Source organism: Pempheris klunzingeri, chromosome 5 (assembly GCF_042242105.1).
Source record: "Pempheris klunzingeri isolate RE-2024b chromosome 5, fPemKlu1.hap1, whole genome shotgun sequence".
NCBI lineage: Eukaryota > Metazoa > Chordata > Actinopteri > Acropomatiformes > Pempheridae > Pempheris > Pempheris klunzingeri.
Genome location: NC_092016.1, coordinates 24,903,980 through 24,924,250, shown reverse-complemented (window position 1 = coordinate 24,924,250; position 20,271 = coordinate 24,903,980). Strand labels below are relative to the sequence as shown.

At 42.7% G+C, this 20,271-nt stretch overlaps 1 protein-coding gene and 1 long non-coding RNA gene across 2 annotated transcripts; both read left to right on the top strand.

Moving 5' to 3' along the window:
• The first annotated feature begins 179 nt into the window (after positions 1 to 179).
• On the top strand, positions 180 to 18,477 carry parvaa (parvin, alpha a). The gene is made up of 13 exons (XM_070830301.1): positions 180 to 386; positions 4,409 to 4,498; positions 4,853 to 4,923; positions 5,472 to 5,574; positions 5,718 to 5,858; positions 9,201 to 9,316; positions 9,555 to 9,613; positions 11,294 to 11,313; positions 11,420 to 11,481; positions 12,541 to 12,609; positions 13,196 to 13,297; positions 15,103 to 15,175; positions 17,454 to 18,477. The coding sequence occupies exons 1-13, from the start codon at positions 251 to 253 to the stop codon at positions 17,528 to 17,530; spliced, it is 1,119 nt and encodes a 372-aa protein (XP_070686402.1). The 5' UTR covers positions 180 to 250; the 3' UTR covers positions 17,531 to 18,477.
• Positions 11,552 to 11,910, top strand: LOC139200871 (uncharacterized). The gene is made up of 2 exons (XR_011584304.1): positions 11,552 to 11,722; positions 11,755 to 11,910. It is a non-coding gene; the product is annotated as an uncharacterized lncRNA (long non-coding RNA).
• Positions 18,478 to 20,271: the final 1,794 nt, after the last annotated feature.

Sequence of the window (20,271 nt, the reverse complement as noted above, 5' to 3'; positions counted from 1 at the left end):
GTGTCTCCTCAGCCCGACCACCGCCGAGCTTCCCGCGGCCTGCAGCCTCCCCCCGCCTGCCCTCCTCCGCAGAGGAGGGGCTACTCACTCCTGCCAACTCCGGGAGAAAATGTCTGGAATTCCGTTTCCGCTTTAGGGAGTGGACGCTGATTTTTTTTTTTTTTTACTTTACTTCCCGACCAACTTTTATCTCCACGTCAACTCGGACAACTTTGCGTTAACTGTCCCGAATTAAATCCCCGTCACGACGATGGCTTCCTCTCCCCAGAAGTCTCCGTCCTCTCCGAAGTCTCCGACGCCCAAATCCCCGTCCTCCAGAAAGAAAGATGACTCCTTCCTGGGAAAACTTGGTGGAACTTTGGCGAGAAGGAAAAAGGCTAAAGAAGGTAAACAGCTCGCAAAACAACAAGCCAGAAACTAGCAGAGCCGCTGTCGGCTGCTTCTGCTCCGCTGTGTAGAGAAGTTAGCATGAAATGATTGAGTCAGACTAATATTTACATGGTAGCCGACAGCAGGAGCCAGAAAACTCTCCATTAACTCCCCTTTACTACGCACCCACATTTCTGAGAGCGAACACTGCGTTTAATTCAGCTTCGACATACTTTTACCGCAAAGAAACGCCAAAAACTACAACGTGTGGCTGCTTGTGTGTGTTTTCATGGCCGCGGGCTGCGTCTGCATCCATGTATGGTATTGAATCCACTACTACTGTAATAAGTGAGGAATGAGGCAGAGTAAACACAGGCCGCGCACACACACACACACACACACACACACACACACACACACACACACACACACACACACACACACACACACACACACACACTCAGGGATCTGAATGTTGGTCCTCCTGGGGACCCACAGGGCCTGTTCCCAGAGCTGCAGGGTCAGAGGTCAGGCTGCAGGGTCAGCTACAGTGCAGCAGCCCTGGAGCTCACAGTCTTGATGCTCATGCCCACTTCACTGTACCTCCCCTTCCCTCCTGGTAGCTGTAAACCCTGCTATGATGGACACCACGAAGGTGCTTTAAACGCAAATACTCCAACAGCCTCTTTTTAAATGCTCCGTTTATAGCCGCGCTGTGTTGCTTTGGAAATACAGTAGGCTTCAGGGAAGCTGACGTTCATTGTTAAAGGCCAGGTTTTACCATCAAATCAGAAAGGTCTCTTTCAATTGGATGATTACTCTGTGTCATTCAGAATGCTGTGGTACAGCTGAGCCCCATTTTATGTTGCTTTTGTCCACAGGACATGCATGCAATCACATTATATTCCGCTGGCTTGTGTTCACTGCGCACATACATATACACTGAGTGCAGTGTGTTCCATGATTTGATGGAAAGTGTGGGCTGGCCGCTCTTGTGTTGATCATTGATTAAATTTAAGTCCTTGTGACGTTTATGGCAGTCGGTGCGTGTGCCGGGGGAGAAGAGGGGCCACCGGCTTGTGCAGGAGTAACGACCGGATAAAAAGGGAAAAGGGAAGAGGGGGTGAAGGACGAGAGGGAGATGGTGAGAAGGTTGGACAGCGTAAGCGAGGGCTGTGCGTTGCATACAGACGGACACCAGCTGTGTGCAATGTGGATATAGTGCAAACAGCAAATACAGCACATAAAACAGGAGCGGTAACATGTAATTCATTGCTCTGTGAAACCAGAGCAAATATAGAATTTCTATATCGGGGGTCAGGTGTTAGTATTAGAGTCCTCTGAGCTCAGCCTGTGGAGGATGAGCTGCAGGGGAGAGAGCTGGTCCTGCTAGCCAGCAGAGGATGCTCGAGCCTGGGGGACGGAGACAGACAGACATGGGCTGTGGAGCGCTCTGCCCTCCAGGTAGGAGACGACATCAGCACGCATTCTTTCCTTACATGCAGCCGTCACATAGAGGGCATGTTCCTGAACAATGCATCCGTCGACGTGGCTCTTTATTGTTGTCCTTATTGAGCCTAGTGGATAGATTCGTTTTCTCGTTTTATGACAGTGGCCCAGAGGGGGAGGAGTGATGTGCAGTGAGGACACTGAGAACGCCTGCGATTCCGGTTCACTCTGTCTATACTGACAGCAAACCTGTGCTGAACATACTGTATACACTGTGTTATAGAGGTGAGCAAGTGGGTTTTTAACTCTGGAACTGATGCAAACAAAATCACAGCAGACTTGCTTGACCTGCCAATATGGAAACACAGCTGGCGTGTAAGTGATACCAAGGTTATCTCACCCTCATATTGCACATAGATCTACACCCCATACTTCCTCTAATAACATCCAACCAAGGCTCCTACACAGTTGTTCTTCCTTAAATAGCACAAGTGATAATTACAGTAATATTAGATGGTGCTAACTGGAATGGTATTTTTGTATAATTCCCCCATATGAGTCTATAAATTGCCAGACAGTGAAAAGTAGAAGTAAAGTTTATGCAAGTGTTTTATTGAGACAGCGAGCAGTTGTTCTTTGTTTTTCTTCTTTCTTCCCTCATCAATCTGTGAAACAATAATTTAAAACCTATATTCTCCAGAAATGTGTCATGACCAGAAGATGTTGGAAAGATTAACATGTATGTTCCCAATGAAGTTGTTTTGAATAAGGTGCGAGGAAAAACCCTAATTAATCTCAACTGGGCTGCCGGTCTGTGAGCCGAGGTGATGCCAGTTGTTCCTTCTTTACACAGCTGAAGTGTTTTAAATGAAACTGTGTAAGCCTCCTTTTAGAAACAGAGAGGTCCCCGGCTGATCCTGAGTATCTGTATCCTGGTCGATCCGGGCCCATTTTAGTGGACCGCTATCGGCTTAATGATCAAGTGTGTGAATGTATCTACATGGGTGTTTCATTAGTCTTGACAACTACCACAGAATGATCTTGCTGATAGGAGTTCAACTTTTCATTTGTTAACATGAACCTAAGCAATCAAACAGGAAAGATTTAGTTACCACCTATTAGCCATTAAGCACTAGTTTGGTGTCGGCACACACATCTGCTTTTTGTCATGAAGGATAACTCCGGTGTTTTTCAACCTGAGTCCTAATTCTAGTTATTTTGGCCTGAAAATGACTAGTGGGTACTAAAAGTTGGAGGTTGGTCTAGCCGATTGTCTCAGACGGCTGCAGTGGCTGCACCCTGATCCATGAGGGCAACTGTCTACTAAATGTGCTTGTTTTTGCCACCGACTGGCTCATTTACTTTATGGAATGAAAAGAGTGAGATTCTATAGGAGCGCTTTCATTGTGTGTGTGTGTGTGTGTGTGTGTGTGTGTGTGTGTGTGTGTGTGTGTGTGTGTGTGTGTGTGTGTGTGTGTGTGTGTGTGTGTGTGTGTGTGTGTGTGTGTGTGTGTGTGTGTGTGTGTGTGTGTGTGTGTGTGTGTGTGTGTGTGTGTGTGTGTGTGTGTGTGGAGAAAGCACATGTGGATGGTGTTGATTAAGAGGATGTTTTTCCAGTGAAGGCAGAGAAATGCACAGGATGTTCACTCAATGCTTTCAGCACACACACACACACACACACACACACACGAGCAGAGCAGTGATCATGTCACCTCAGGTATCTGACACACTGAGAAGAATGGCATGCTGTGCCAATATAAAGCCCGCTGAGAAGCAGGAAGCAGCATCAGTCTGTGTGTGTCTGACGTCACCTGGCTCTCTACGGAGGGTCTGCTAATGGCTGTTCTGTGGGATCAAAGAAACATTTAGGTAACCGTCCAAACTACTGCTGAACATTGCCAAAGGATGTTCAAAGGAACGTGTCATTCAGCATCATTGTGGCTACATCTTCAACTCGTAGTTGGGTTATAAGTTTGACTTTAGTTAAATCTCAGGCTATTTGAATAACCAACCAATCACTTATGAAGCTGAAACGCCAAACATGCCGCGGTTCTAGCATCTGAATTTAGTGCTTTCTGTTTCATTTCTTAATCTTAATTTGGACTGTTGCTTTGGTAAAACAGGTAATGTGAAAACAGAGTTTTTGGCTCTGGGAAATGGAAATGAGCTTTTACGGGATCACTTACGGATCACTTGATTAATCAAAAATACAATTGAAACATTCACTGATGATGAAAATAACTAAGTTTTATTGTTTTATTTTGAGTCAATCCCACATACCTGTCCTGCTGCAAAAAAATACAAATAAAAAGATGAAATGTATTTTTATTGTGACCCTTTTAAAAAAGGATTTCATTAGAAATGAATGGGTTTGACAGGGTGGGGAAATATTGAGAGCTGGGCTGATGCACTGTTGGTTTTCATGGGAAATTTAGACAATAAGAAAAATCAAGAATAATTCCCGTAAAGTTTGCTATATATTTACTTCCAAATAGAACAGAGAAGAAGTTATAAATCACAGGAAAAGTCTGCAGTAGCAGGAAACTGTTAGTGTGACATGCCTCTCATGATACAATGTTTGTACCTGTAGTGTCTGAGCTTCAAGAAGAGGGGATCAACGCCATCAACCTTCCTCTCAGCCCTTCCCACTATGAGCTGGACCCTGAGGACACCATGCTAGGTAACTTAAAGTATTTATACATGTATTTTCAAATATTCAAGAGCAATTTATATATATATATCAATATATCAAGAGCAGGCTGTATCACAATAATAATGTGCATACTGTTGTAACCCCTATGTCTAATTCTATTTAGCTAGCTTGCTGGGTTAAGAATGAAAGGTGGTGAGCTTGTTACGCCCTTTTTGCTGTTGAGTAGTTTCAAGACGGCACTCTGTGGCTTTTTGGGAACTCATAGTTTGTCTAAGATGCTGATAAATGCCATTTTTTGCTCGGGGCTGAGTTGCTATTCTTCTTCACTTTGGAATAAAACGTTCCTTCTCAGCTTTAACATGTGTCCTGTCTGTGCATTAGAGGAGAATGAAGTGCGCACCATGGTCGACCCCAACTCCAAGAATGACCGCAAACTGCAGGAGCTCATGAAGGTAAATTATGTTTAAATCATGTCATCACCATTCATCTTGAATCATTTTGAATTGTTTAGTGCTGCATCTCTTAATGACTTGCAACAAAGAACATAAGTAAGTAAAGATAAGAAGCTTCCTACCGGGTTTTGTGTGTAATCAAGCTCATCACACATGTAATACCATCCGTACTTTAAAGCTAGAGGTGGCAGCATGGAGCCACGGGCAGCAGCTGCAGGAACAGCAGTGTGTGGACTGGCGAGCAATCACTGGAGTCAAACAGGCAGTTTGTTAAGGGGAACTTTTGTGAGGCTACCGAAGACCTCAGATTGGGGCAACGATTTATGTCCCAGCGGGGCAGTTTTCCTCAGCGTATTGTCCAATCAGCACTGGTCTGACTTCAATAAAGTCACAACGTCCTTGAGAGACCCAGCTAAAGCTCAGAATCACTTGAACAAAGCAGTTCATAGGCACACAGTGTTGCAGTATAATTAAGCCAAAGATAACTTTCTAAACCAATTTAGCAAGTTGTAATTACGATTAATCACTCTTTAATTCTGCCCATGTAGGTGTTGATCGACTGGATAAATGACGTTCTGGTGGGGGAGAGGATCATTGTGAAGGATCTGGCTGAAGATCTGTATGATGGACAGGTCCTGCAGAAACTGTTTGGTGAGGAGCTGAACTGTACATGTGGAGCCACAAGACAGGGAACTAAAACTAAACCAAACGCGCTGTTGCGTTGTCTAGACATGAAATCCATGCTGAAAATCAAGATTTCAGGCTTTTGGCTGTCTCGTTCTCTTGTGCTTCAGAAAAGCTGGAAGGTGAGAAATTGAACGTGGCAGAGGTGACCCAGTCGGAGATCGCCCAGAAACAGAAGCTGCAGACGGTCTTAGAGCGCATCAATGACTCGCTCAAACTCTCCACCAGGAACATTCGCTGGAATGTTGACTGTAAGGATGGTTTCACATATTTTTGCTCAATTAAAATGTTTGTTAACTGTGTTACATTTTACAATGCGGGGCGTAAGGCAAGGCATATAATGATGATGACACAATATGACAGAACTATTAAAGAAGGCTACAGACAGCAGCAGCCTGTATGTCCAAACCAAAAGTACAGTTCACACATTAAGTCTGTGCATATAAGTGATTATTAATTATGAATGTACAGCAGCTGTCCATATGAATTTAGTTGAATTAACCAGAAAAGAGGACAAAACTCAGACAATTAAACAGAAATTACACACAATGAATGAAAAGAAGTATGGACACGTTCAGCAAGTTACAGAAATTAAATAATTTGCCGCTTGGCATCAAAAATCCAGTATTGGTGGAGCATTGGTGGTGGCAGGAGTAAGTGGAGTAGTCATTTTAAACCTTGGGAGCACGGCCACATGCAGGGTCATTTGCTGTGCAGACAGTAATGCACATCAAGTCCTGGGAACAATGACCAGAGCCAGCAGCCCTCCACCCGCCTGGCATTTTCCTGACTTTGAAATTGGTTTTTCCCATCTCTCAGGTGTTTTAGTCGGAATTCTGCCCCAGACGTTGCTCTGAGAAGAGATTTCACTGTCCATCTATTTGTTCTACTTCAGCCCTGTTTGTACTTTGCACTGCTGCACATAATGTACACCCTCAGCCTTTTCACTAATATTTAGACGTGTCAAACATATGTCTAGCTCGTGAGATTACTAATTGCAACATTGCATTGAGATGTTTAAGTACCGGGGCTCTGCTATTGAGCATGCTGTATCAGTGGAGTTGCTTACTGATAACACTGGCACCTGCTTCGATGCCATCCATCGAGAGTCGGTCACAGGGCTGACACGTAGGCACAGACAATCAGTCACACTCACTGCTTCAATGCTATGAGTAGTTAAAGAGCAGGGGTCATGAGAATTTTGGGCTCATGGGCCAGATTATACAGTGAAATGCTGCATTGTAATTTTGAATCTCAACCTGGAGTTTGGTGCAGCAAAGTTGTGATAACGATCATTTTCTATGCAGTCAGATCAGTTTCGGCAGTAATGAATGTGCACAAAGGGATTCACACATTGAGATTTATCTATAAATGACTCTAAGTTAGTGATATGGCATTTAACAAGCAGTCAGAACATATTTAATGAGAGGAGAGTGAGAGAGAGGAGACCTACCTGTGGAGAGCAGCTACCAGTCTCCATGGCGAGGTTTACCCGCTGCTAGCTGTAGCGCTAAGTGAGCACACGCAATCACACCCTCGAATCTACGCTCACGCGACAGGCCGAAGCGGAACGAGCCATCTGATTGGCAATCTGAATTTCATGCATTTTGTGAAGCGCGCTGCGGCAGGGGAGCCAGAGAAGTCCCACGTGCACACGCAGACACGTTCACACCAGGTTCGGTCTGTAAATGTAGCTTCAACAGTTCACATGTAAGTAGAACAACATCCAAACGTGAAAACCAAAAATGCTTTTACATGCACACATTTGTGGGTATTTGCGACATTTATTTAAAACAGAGACCTATTTGCGTGTGCACCGGACATTTATGAACCTCCTGTTTTCTTTCCTGTATGGATTTGTTTTACAATAACTGTTTTGTGTGCTCTGAAAAATATTCATGTGGAGTCCCTCATACACAAATCCCAAAATACATTAGTGAGTCCTTCTGTGTGCATTCATTAATGATGAGACTGATCTGACTCCCATCATTTTCAGACAGAATAACATTCCTTATAATGCGTCTTAGTGACATCTAACCTTAATACCTCGTTGAAGAACAAAGAATCAAGCTCTTAGTATGTCTTCCGTTATTCCGCTGTTGCACGGAGAGTACGAGCTACATGCCTGGTTTTATCAGACCTCCACTTCAACCATTTATGTCTGAATGTACTTGTCTTGCCATTGGATTAGTATGCTTCTTATTGAGCTGTCAGCTTTCAGACAGAAGACAACAGCGTATGTAGCCATGCATGTCAATAGAGCTCTGCACATCTCCTTTGATGGCACTCTTTTATCTGACACAGAGAGTAATGATAATTACTATCAGGCTCCCTGCACACCGCCTTTTACTCATGTCATTAGCTGAAACATAGTTGTATGTGTGTGTGTATATACGTGTGTGTGTGTGTGTGTGTGTGTGTGTGTGTGTGGCATGAGAGAGAGGAGAGAATGGATGTGAGGCACATTACTGTATGTGAGGCAGAAAAATAGATTACATGATAGAGACGCAGAGAAAAGCCTTAAGATAAGGAACTGAATTGATTTTGTGAAAGTAGTGCACTAGAGAAAGGCTTTATCCAATGAATTTATTTCAGGCCAAAGAATATGACATTCTTAAATTTACCTCTGGTAGAAGTTTGTCCTTGAAAGGTATTTGTGCAGGGTCTTCAAAAATGCTGAAGAGCACAGTGAATAACGTGGAATGTAATTGATTTTGCAGTCCTGTTATTTGAGGTGCTCTCTTTTAATCAATTCACATATGTTTGCCCCTACTTTTATCCCCCATTCTAAAGCCTTAGAATAACTGATTTGGATCCTCTTATGCCGTGAGGATCTAATAGGTCTTATGATGGCTTTTAGCCTGCTCTCTGCGATTTACCATTACCATGGCGCACAATCAAAGGCTTGCTTCAGCCACTTAATTGATCCTGATTGTTTTGTGTATCCAGAGGTAAATCCTATTTGTTTGGATGGCTAAAGACGCGTCGCTCACTGTGTCTGACTGAACAGGGTGTTGATGCTGCAAACACAGAATTTAGACTCGGAGTCTTTTCTTCTCCACAAAAGCTTGTATCTTAGTGATTTTATTTTATTTTTTTTTTAGCATCGCCTCAAAGCAACTTTTGACATGTGTTTGTGTTTACCACCGAAGCTACGTGACCTTGCTACATGAAACGTTTAATTACAAATGCCTGAAAGGATGAAAAATAATAGAAAAGATATGGCTTGCAGCGAACAGACAGAAAATGTTCAGAAAACAGGAAGAGGATGGCATGTCTACCTATTAATTGGAGATGATGGCATCATGGCAAGAAGTTGAGAAATGTAAGATTAAATTTTTGGTTAAATCCATAATACTGAATGCAAATACTATAAACTATAACTGCAAATACAGAAAGGTACTAAATGAATAAGTAAGCTGGTGTGCAGGCCATTAGTGGCTTTAAATGTCAGAAAACAGGAAATATAAGTGAAGAGGCTAACGTGCTAATTTGTCTCACACAGTTTGGTACCTACCTTCATCCTTTATATTATTTGTTCCATTACTAATTTTTTTTCTCTTGTGTTATTGTTCTTCTTTCCCTCACATTAGCGGTTCATGCTAAGAGCATAGTTGCCATTCTGCACCTGCTGGTGGCGCTGTCGCAACACTTCAGAGCACCAATCAGATTGCCAGACCACGTTTCTATTCAAGTGGTGGTCGTCCAGGTGGGTGTAGCATTGTTCTTGAAGGCTTTCCAGTATGAATACAGTATGTGTCTTCATACTTGTATAACAAGTCGTCATCTTTATTGAGAATGTTGGTTTTATAATGCTCTGCTGCTGTGAATTCCTCTTTGGCCTTTCCCTTTTCATTTTTGCACCAGCCAGTTCAGTGTTCTCAGTCATATTCAGTAGAAAACAAAAATCACCTATTTACATACTGTCCCACATTTATGTCTTTCAGAAACGAGAGGGCATCCTACAGTCCAGACAAATTCAAGAAGAAATCACTGGCAACACAGAGTAAGTGTGCTCTGCTGCTACTGTCAATGTCTGTGTTTCATTATTTAAAGAGCAACTCCACCAATTTTGTGTTTGCAGGCGTTATGGAGTACTTCTGCATGTGTTAAAAAATTGCAGAAAGCCTTTTGTGGCTCCAAAGGGAGCTGGCTGAAATCTGATACACTGCCTTAAGAGATGTCGCTTGAGTCAGTTTAAGTCATATAGTTTATACTCTGCTTTACCAGGAGCGGCTACACATGACTGGAACAAAAACATCTTGATATCAGAAACAAAGCGGTGCCTGATTTTTTTTTTTTGAAAACATACAGTGTCCTGCAGACTATAAGCTAGCTGGCTGAACTTGCATGTTCTCTTTTGGTTTGCTCCTTTGTCCTTGTTCTGACTAGAATTCAGTGGTAGTGGGGAAACTGATCATTGTACTAATACCAAAACCTTACTGTTTTTGATACCTTGCTTAGAAAAATACAAACACGTACTACAGTCTAAAGATCTCCTAATTACAATAGAAACTGCCCGATTAAAAGAAAAATGTAAAGACTGAACCTGAATGTGAATCCTCGACAGTTCTTGCTAATCAACGTGATGGACACAGTATGATTAGTGAGCTTTGATACGGTGTCGTAAACGCTGCCTGTCAGTAGAGCGTGGTGGAACCAAAACCTTGAATATCTTCTTTTCTGCAAACCGTATTGTGCAGCACACTGCTCTTTGGATTACACTCTCAGAGGAGGTGACGTTCGGTGCTGAATAGACAACCGTTATATTTCAGCAAGATATGTGATGGCAGCCTTAGCTGAAGAAACACACACCCACACTCTCTCACACACACTTTTTGTCTCCCTGTGAGGCTGTCCTGCAGCCTGACGGCAGCAACGAGGGAGATAACAACAGGCCAACACACACAAGCACACGCATTTTGTCATGGTAGATGGATACAGTGTTAATAACACACACACACACACACACACACACACACACATCACATGGCCACAGTGGAAATACGGTTATTACCACACCACCAGGACCATTGCCCAGACCTGCCTGCCTTTGCCATCGCAGATTACACTGTGTGTGTGCGTGTGTGTGTGTGTGTGTGTGTGTGTGTGCGTGCCTGCCATTTCTTGCTGGCCTGCCTGCTGCGATATCTCTTCCTCGGGGACACTCACACTGCAGTGTTCCCTACCCTCCAAAACCACCTGACCCCTTCCAACAACAGCATCCTCCAAAGTGCTAACATTGTAATAATAGACAAGAGAAACCCTCCATTCCCATAGAAAGCCACGTCTTGATTCATTGTACCAATACCCAACAGCATTGTTCTGCTGTTGAGATTATTGCATTGTGCTGTAGTATGTGGTCACCGTGGATGTCCCAGTGATGATACCCAGGTTATTTAAATACCCTCGGTGTACCCTAGCTACATTATTGTATTGTCATTTTGTGTCACATAATCCCCCCATTCTCTACATTCCTTTGTGATTGAACTGGAAACACTTTCATTTTCTCTTGTTTTATATTAATGTTCAAGTGTGAAATTGTCAATAAGCATTTGTGTACCTGACACATTTCTCTCTCTCTCTCTCTCTCTCTCTCTCTCTCTCTCTCTCTCTCTCTCTCTCTCTCTCTCTCTCTCTCTCTCTCTCTCTCTCTCTCTCTCTCTATGCCCCCCCCCCCTCGCAGAGCTTTCTCTGGCAGACATGGTAGGTTCTCATGAAGCAAGTGTATTGAATAATATTTTATTCAGGAAATGTTCACATATAATTGTCCCTGTTTGGATTAATAATTCATTTTGTTTATTCCTCACAGAGCGCGATGCTTTCGACACCCTGTTTGACCACGCACCAGATAAACTCAATGTTGTCAAAAAGGTACCGAGGCACGGCAGTGGCAAGCTCAAATATGTCATCCATGGAGGTCTGATGGAGAAATGGCAAATAAGACCTAAATACATATAACCAGAGCCTTTCTGTGTTTACAACCCAAACAGGGCTTTTTATCCCAGTCCATGGTTCAGGTTTTCCTCTACACAGTGATCTAGCTAACGTCATTGATCCTGATTAATGAGGCAGGTCCTTGACAAGGAAGCACACATCTGAAGAGATTGGTGTGGTGTGTTGAGGACAGATCTGTGCTCACACCAGTCGGGTAGAATGTGTTCCCTTACTGGGGTTACTGTGATTCTTATCAGCAGTCTGGTCTTTAGAAATCTCTGCTCTTTGATCTCTACTCCAAAATGAGGGCGACAGTGTAATCGTTGTCAGGCAAAAGGACTATTTTTTGCCTGTTTAGCAGCCTACTAGCCAGCCTTCTACTGACATGACATGAAAGTTCGTTCTTGACCTTGGAATAGTTTCTCACTAGCTGTCTTTCTGGGACTTTATGTCCCATCTAATTGTCTTTTAGTGGATCTACTTTGCCTACTTCTCTTGGAGTTTGCTTAACAACTCCATCTGCTGAAAAACTTAATATACCATTTACAGCCAGTATAAGTGCACCTTTTCTTTGGTCAAAATTCTTATAGATGCATGTGATATTGTACAAATCATGTAAACAAGTTAAATTCAATTGGCTAAATGTCTTAGTGAAAACATCACTTTCTCTCTGAAGTTGAATTTAACCACATGTGCATGTTCACCTCTGTGCACAGTTCATTTTGAGCTTTAGAAGCACAGCTTGTTTCTAACCATTTTTACTGACCTCCACATAGCTCCAACATGTTTGGTTTACATGTCTGTTTTTGAGTATATCTGTGTGTGTGTGTGTGTGTGTGTGTGTGTGTGTGTGTGTGTGTGTGTGTGTGTGTGTGTGTGTGTGTGTGTGTGTGTGTGTGTGTGTGTGTGTGTGTGTGTGTGTGTATTTGTGTATGCTGATCTTTGAGTGCACGCTCCCTGTTGTTTGAGACGTTGCCATCCTTTGTGTTTTCTCAGACACTGATCACCTTTGTGAACAAACACCTGAACAAGCTCAACCTAGAGGTGTCTGAATTGGACACACAGGTACGTCACATACCTACACACACACACACACACACACAAACACACGACAATACTATCAACACTATTCACTGATGCTGAAGCGAAAATATTTTACAATATTGTAAAACGTGTGCCCTTTAACACATATTTTGCTGCTGTTTTTTAGAGTACACTGCTTTTTAAGAGAAACCTTTTGAAGGAGCTGTTCACCCTACTCCCAAAAAACTTTTGTTTTTACTTTACCTCTAGTGGTGTCTAATCTGTCATGTAGATTTCCTGAGGTTTTAAGCTCTACACCACTGAGCTTCTGCCACCAGATGTGGTGAATGTGCATATTGTGATGATGTCAGCATTTTTGTAATTTGGGTGAACTGTCCCTGATGTTTGCAGGCTAAATATTCATATCAATAGGTGTTTGTTCATGAAAAACACAACCATCTTAACATATTTTGAACCTGCCATTGAGATTTCAGTCTACTGGAAACATATTAAAGATCATCAAACCTGAGATAATGTCACTTTTTTCTAACACTTCTCTTAAGTCACTACGGCTCTATTCTAGCCGGCCCACGGCCTCTCTGCTGATCTGCCTGTGCTGCTGTCTCAGTTTGCAGACGGTGTTTATCTGGTGCTGCTGATGGGGCTGTTGGAGGGATACTTTGTGCCGCTCTACAACTTCTTCCTCACACCAGAGAATTTTGACCAAAAGGTAAAGTGTGATTATTTTTCCTTTACCATCAGCGAGCTGGTTCACCAAGAACCGTTGTTTGGAGCTTGCGCTGTCATGGAGGGCAGCAGCTGCTGTTTGGAATTCACATCTGTTACAATGGATTGCAGTGCCGCCCTTTTTTCAAGTATCTGAGTCATGCCTGATGGATTGAGTTACATCTATTGTCATCCCCGACAGACAGAGACAGCAAGTGTGACTTCTGCTGTATTTTGGAAGAGCTTGTAGACTTGCAGTTGAAAGCACCGCTGTATTTATGTATCCGATCTTCTCTTCTCGAGAAACGGGGCCATGCCCCTTCATTGGTCATGACCTATAGTTTAAGAAACACTCTTGAGTCGATACTCTATTTCTGAGGAGCCTCATGCACTCGGAGCCAGAACTCTCCTCTCAATAGCTTGATAAATGCCATCCGTTCTCCCCAGAGCCCATTCAGTGCGGAGCCATCTCTCCTCTCCATTGGCCTCTGTAGTACTACGGTATTCTGAACAGGCAATCTGCGGAGACACCACAGTAGCCTTTTGTTTGGGCCTTGGCCAGCGGCCCCTGCCAAGCTGCAAAGCAGAATGGGCATCAGTGCTACAATGTACACAACTGCGCACACACACCGACACTCCTGGCCCAGAAGAACAGGCATCAGCCCCACAGCATCTGTAATCTCCTATTGCACAGGGAAACACTGGAGTGGCTTAGGGGCTCAGCTCTATTACTGTGTGTGTGTACACGTATATATAAATACGTGTGTGTGTGTGTGTGTGTGTGTGTGTGAGGGCCTAGAGGCCTATCGATGATGATCCAGGAGTGGGCTGTGAAAAGTAGCATGAGGCATCAAGAAAGCACTCCTGCTTCTGCTCAGTAGATCTCTACTTAAGGCCCATTCTCTTCCTTTCTTTTTGACTGTATTACATGGCTAAGGTCACGCTTTTCAGACAATAAGCCCTTGTTGGGCAAAGCTTTTAGTACATCACAGCAGGGCGAGCACACACACAGATACAACAGGCAGAGAATAGAAAACGTCTTTCAACTTTCTATCTCCTCTCTCTGATTGGTTTTCTGATGTTTTTTTTATCGTTCACAAATCAGATTGGCTTAGACGTCTTTTCTTGTTTCCTCCACAGAACTGTGTCTCTGTTGTCTAAATGCAGCAGCATTGAAAATCTAAATTATTCCATCTTGAAACGGTCCACCTGAATGAAGATTCAGGGTCCATTGAAAAGTCCGCCTTGCATTTTGGCATCATTCATCATGTCCACCATAATTGTCAGTTTTCAGTTAAAACCTTGTAACCAATATCTCCAGCATGTGTCTTTCTCTATTCCAGCTGCATGAAATATAGTAATGTAAGAACTGCTCTGTGCCCTGATATTTTCGTTCATTGTCTACATTGTACAATTGTTGTTACATTTGTAATGACATGAAAAATCTGGCTTTCAATGCGCTGTCTTGGATTCGGGAGGTTTTTGAGTGACACTGCTGACATGTATCTATTGATAAATGAGGGAGCCGAGTGTTTGTGCAGCTGCAGAAGGCTTATGGTCTTACAGAACAGAGCCGTGCTGTGTTTGCCGACACAGGAAGCTGTGGTAGCGCGATTGAATCGACCCGGAGTGTGTTGTGGGATTTAGCAACCAGTGTCTATGTTCCCTGAGAGTGGAGCTGTATGGTTTGTGCTTGCCAACCCCTGCCTGTATGTGCAAAGTTTAGGTTGTGTGTGTGTGGAGTTTGCATGTACACACAATACTGTAGCACTTTCTCAGACTCTAACAGCCTCCTCACTCTCTCTGCAGGTCCACAACGTCTCCTTCTCCTTTGAGCTGATGCAGGATGGAGGTCTGGAGAGGCCAAAGCCCCGGCCAGAGGGTAGGAAGCTTCTTTAACTAGAGATGTCCCTTTTTTAAGCCCAGATCAAAGTATCTTTAACTAATTGTTGATCAAAGAGACATAGCCATTTTCATAAAAAGCTTAATCCAAATACTAAAGGCCCTGATTCTTAAATATAAAGCTGATTACCTCAATATGAACGAAAATTTTTACTGGAAGAATGCGACTCTTGAAACTGATGTGAAGTGATATGCTAGAGAAAAGCTGCATTATTCTGTTGCAGCTGTTGGTACCACAGAAATTCGTACGAATGGTGCTAAAGAGCGATGCCTCTTTTCCCTCATACACAATCTTTGGCCGAGTACAAATACCGGCTTGCAGAGATCACACGAACCAGACAGCAGCCACGCTTCATTTTGCTCTGCCATCAAGGTGCTCATAGGATCAGCGATGGTGGTGACAGCTGATACAACCTGCAGCTAGTGATGTTGAGAAACTGCTTCCTTTGTACACTGATCTTTGCCGAGGGAGAGATTTGTTCTGCTTTAAAGCTGCACTAATCAATATTTGTGTATTAAAAGGTGGTGAAATAACTATGTGTAATGTGAAAGGTGGCGCTCAGAGGGACAAACCAACAGAAAGTCATCACCCAACTCCTCAGCTCACATAGAATTTTAGCATCTTTCAGCTCTTTGGTTGTAAGGCCACAAGTTTCCTTTTCTGACTGAGTCACTTTAGCTCCAGCAGGCAGTTGGTTAAAAAACACTACCTGCCCAACAACAAATGGCACAGATGATGATAAGAACATTTCAACAAAACAGTGGAGCATTTAGCAGCTAAAGGAGTCGGAGTCTAAGGAGTCGGTGGAGACCCAAAGCGGAGTGAATATTGGAACTAAAATCATCAGATGACCAGAAACCACATATGAATGATAATGTAGTTGTGTGTCAGCTGGATGTGTAAATAGAAAGATGTTTGTTTGCCGCAACGACCTTAAAGGTGATAATATGTCAGTGTTGTTTTTAACACCTCGTTCTACTGCCCCCAAGTAGTCAAAGAAATATCGATCAAAGCAGCTTCAAGAAATGAAGGGAAATATGGAAATCATATGATAGATATATGGACATTTGATAAATATGGGCTAATTTATTCATATAGCACCTTTTTAGACACGAGACAATTCAAAGAGCTTTACAGGGACATAAAACAGGATAAAGACGAGACACAAACCTTAAATTGCATGTAGAAGATAAAAAGAATAAAAGCACAGGAAAATAAATAGTTAAAGCTTAAGATGCATTGAAAGACAATAAAAGCATGTGTATAAATAGTTACAAATTAAAAGAAGTTATGTCCAAGGCTACAGCCTGTCCGTCCCTGGGAGCTGGATCTCTCCTTCACTGTGGTGCTCCTGGAGGTTTCTCTTTTCCCACTGGGTTTTTTGAGTTTTTCCTTCCCGAAGAAGGAGGGTCATAAAGGGCAGGTGATGTCTCGGACTGATCCACCGGACTGATCCATTGGCCTCATCGACTGCTGGACTCTTTATTAGATTGTTTGTTCGCTTACACTTGTTTATTTCAGTGAACTTTGTAAAGCACTATGAGACACTCTGTTGTGATATTGGGCTATACAAATAAAATTGAATTGAACTGAATGTAGCTCCATTATTGGAAAGTCACAGTAAACAGTGATGTTTTAAGGCCTGACTTAAATGCGCTGACAGTTTTAGCACCTCAGGTGTTCAGGCAGCTTGTTCCATAGGGGGAAGCATAGAAACTAAACCACTAAACACTTTGCTTGGTTCTGATTCTGGGAACACTGAGTAGACCTGCACCAGATGACCTGAGGGGTCTGGACGCCTCATACCTTATACGTAAGTCAGTTACGTATTTGGGTCCAAGACCATTTATAGCTTTGTAAGCAAGTAACAGGATTTTAAAATCTGTCCTTTGGCACACTGGAAGCCAGTGGAGGGATTTAAGAACCGGTAAAATGAAAATTATGCAAAGAAAATTAAACACATAATACATTCAAAACATAAAAATGTGTGAAACATTTCAATGGATTTACCCTCAGATGACTATAGAATAAAAAGACTTAAGAATCAAAAGCTGCAGAAAATAAATTCTCAGCGAAGTCTAACATAACTCAGAATGTAGGTTTGATATGGCTCATTTATTAATTAAGCTAAAAAGGTCTAAAATATCTGCTTTCGGCCCCCATAGCACAGTCTGGAGCAGCTCTTATTTAGTGGACTACAGACAAGATCTCAACTCTGACTGGATGTACATAACCCTTCTCTCTTTTTTCCACCCAGATATAGTGAACTGTGACCTTAAATCGACACTGCGCGTCCTCTACAACCTCTTCACCAGGTACAGGAACGTAGACTGAGAAACGCGTGTCGCAAGAGGGAACACTTAATACCACGGACCACACACTAAAGCTTATCAGTATGTTTTCCTTCTGTTTGGTGTAGAAATCTGTTTTTATCTGAATGCATGCATCACATGTTGTCCCTGTCGGACAATGTCCCACACACAAATCTTTGTTTTTGGTTTTGTTTTTTTAAATTCCTACTGAGACATTTGGCTCGTGTGCTACAAAATGTTTGACTTTTCATCATTAATTGGGCGTTGCAGACATGTACAGACACCTGTTAGCTAAAAAAGATCATAGTGGTAGAGGTTATAGCCCTGCATTGATAGCATTGAGGGGGAGATTTTAGATGAACAACACTTGTATCTTTTAATTCCAAAAAGAAAATGTTTAACTGTATTTATTGTACATTTTGATACACGTCTGTCTTACTTTTCCAGCGACTTCATTTTCGCCTCTCTATTCTTTTTTTTTTTTTTTTTATGTCATTCATAAGTGCCTTCATTTCAACACGTGAACACTGTCAGCTCCCAGTTCTTAACGTTGGGATGCTCGTGCTCCCGCTTGTCTTAACGCTCCAGATTTCCTATGCGTGTGTGTAGGAACATTTGAAATATTTGACCAAAGCTCTGCTGTGTTGACACTGTAAAGCGTATAAAGTCTTTACTCAGCAGCCACTGGCTTTCCTCTGTCTTGTTGTAACATGCACCTTACTTTTAATTGAGGTACATCAGCATTATATAATCCCTCTGCTCTGAGGTTTACACACTATAGATTTTGCTCCCTTCTGCAAGACAAATGAAATCTATGAAATGTATCTTGTGTTCTACTTTCAAGGCAATTTCACTTCTCCAAACAACAAAGGCAGCAACTGCCCGTGGCTTGAGCTGCCAACACTTCCGCTATCATGTATCTATTTATGTTTTAATGCATTACATTCAATAAATTGTTCAGTCCCTGAATTGCGGCTGCATTCTTTCGCCCCTTCAAAGGAAGCAAAGAGGAATGCTTTCCTAACAAAACAAATATTGGGGTCAGATTGGTTCCAATTTTGCCCGCACAGAAAAACAAGTGAACCTCCACAACAATTTTCTTTTAGCTAAACAGAGACGGACGGTTAGAGACGCTGTGTAAAGGCTCTCTGAATTGGAGCTGACCCCAACACCGTTACCGAATAGATGAAAAGGTTCATTTTCCTCACACATTCCACAATAGTGATTGAAAAGAAATGGGCTGTGTGTGTGTGTGTGTGTGTGTGTGTGTGTGTTAATGTATCATTAATTATACAGTGATATTTCAGTATTTTCTGCTCTCTGATAACGTCTTTATGTTTGATTCCAAGTTGCTTTTCAATTCATGTCGTCGTCTGTCTGTGTTTGTATTCTGTGAGCTCAGTTTGTTTGTGTGTGTGTTTGTCTGTGGTCCCTAGCTTATGAAGTGTGAGTCCATAAATTGACAAGTGAGTAATCTTTCTGGATTGTATCATATGTCAAGGTGAGAACATTTCTATTCGCTATAATTCAATATTGAATCGAGACTTGAGACGTGAGAAAAGGCTCAAGATCTTTCTCCATGAGCAGCAGCAGTTCTTTTAAGGAGCATTTAAATTTCACCTTCAAGACGCTCTTAAAAAACCCCACATTTTTGGTATGTGAAGAGAGAAAGGATCTCCAGGCACATGTACAGTATGTGCATGCCAACTAGATGCCTGGAGTGCAGTGTAACGTTTGCTACGAGTAACAGTATCCGCTGATGATTGCCCTCTCTGATGCTCTCATGTCAGTTGCAACAGATCCTGAGGGATCTGAAACCATGTTATGATCATTTCCTCTCCACTCCCTCGCCCAGGGAACAATCGAGCTGCTCTAGTTATTACCTTGTTACATTATTGTTATTCCATTATTGTTACATTGTTGCTTTGTGCGTGGGTCACATGGGGTCACAGCCACATTCCTCTGATTGAAGACACCGCAGTGATGGAGAGAAAAAAAGAAGAGCAAAAAGTTTGATCTGTTACAAGAGTCGGGGAGTGAACTGTAACATTATGGGAGATTTTTTATTCTAGTTTGACGTTTTTGTAAATGGAGATGAGAAAACAACTTAGCCGGAGACAGCAGCAGCTTAGCTTAGCCTAGCTTAGCATAAGGAGTGCCAGCCTGGCTCTTTCCAAAGGGGACAAAATCAGGCTACATAGAGGCCTCCAATTCTTTTTGCAAGGGGGGGTCCAACAATCGTATCGGGAGGCTGTGACCCTACCTGGACCCTCTTGGTGATTTATCACAGGGTTGTTCTCCATGCTTTTTTTTTTTGTGCCATTTTTGCCTTTATTTGATAGGACAGTGAAGAGCAAACAGGAAATGGGGGGGGGATAGAGAGGGGGGGTTGACACACAGCAGAGGGCATGCACTTTGTGGTACGCACTCTACAATATGTGCTAAAAGGGAACCCCCGCCAGACTAATTTTTGATCATCTCATGTGTTTTATTGATATATGTTCCTTAGGAGTTGGTGGAAACCAAAGCAGAGCTAAAAGTGGAGTTCACCAGGTGAACGGACACACGACTTAAAATGAATTCTGGTGTTTGTCCGTGCTGCCATATGAAATGTGTGACCATCAAATGTCAATGTTGAGTTCCCAGCTTGTTCCGCTGCCCCCAAGTGGCCAAGAGAAATCCATGAATACTGTTTTAAAGCCAAGTTTTTCATTATGACCGCTCTACGTGATCCCTTACCCTGTTCTGTCCACATTCCATACA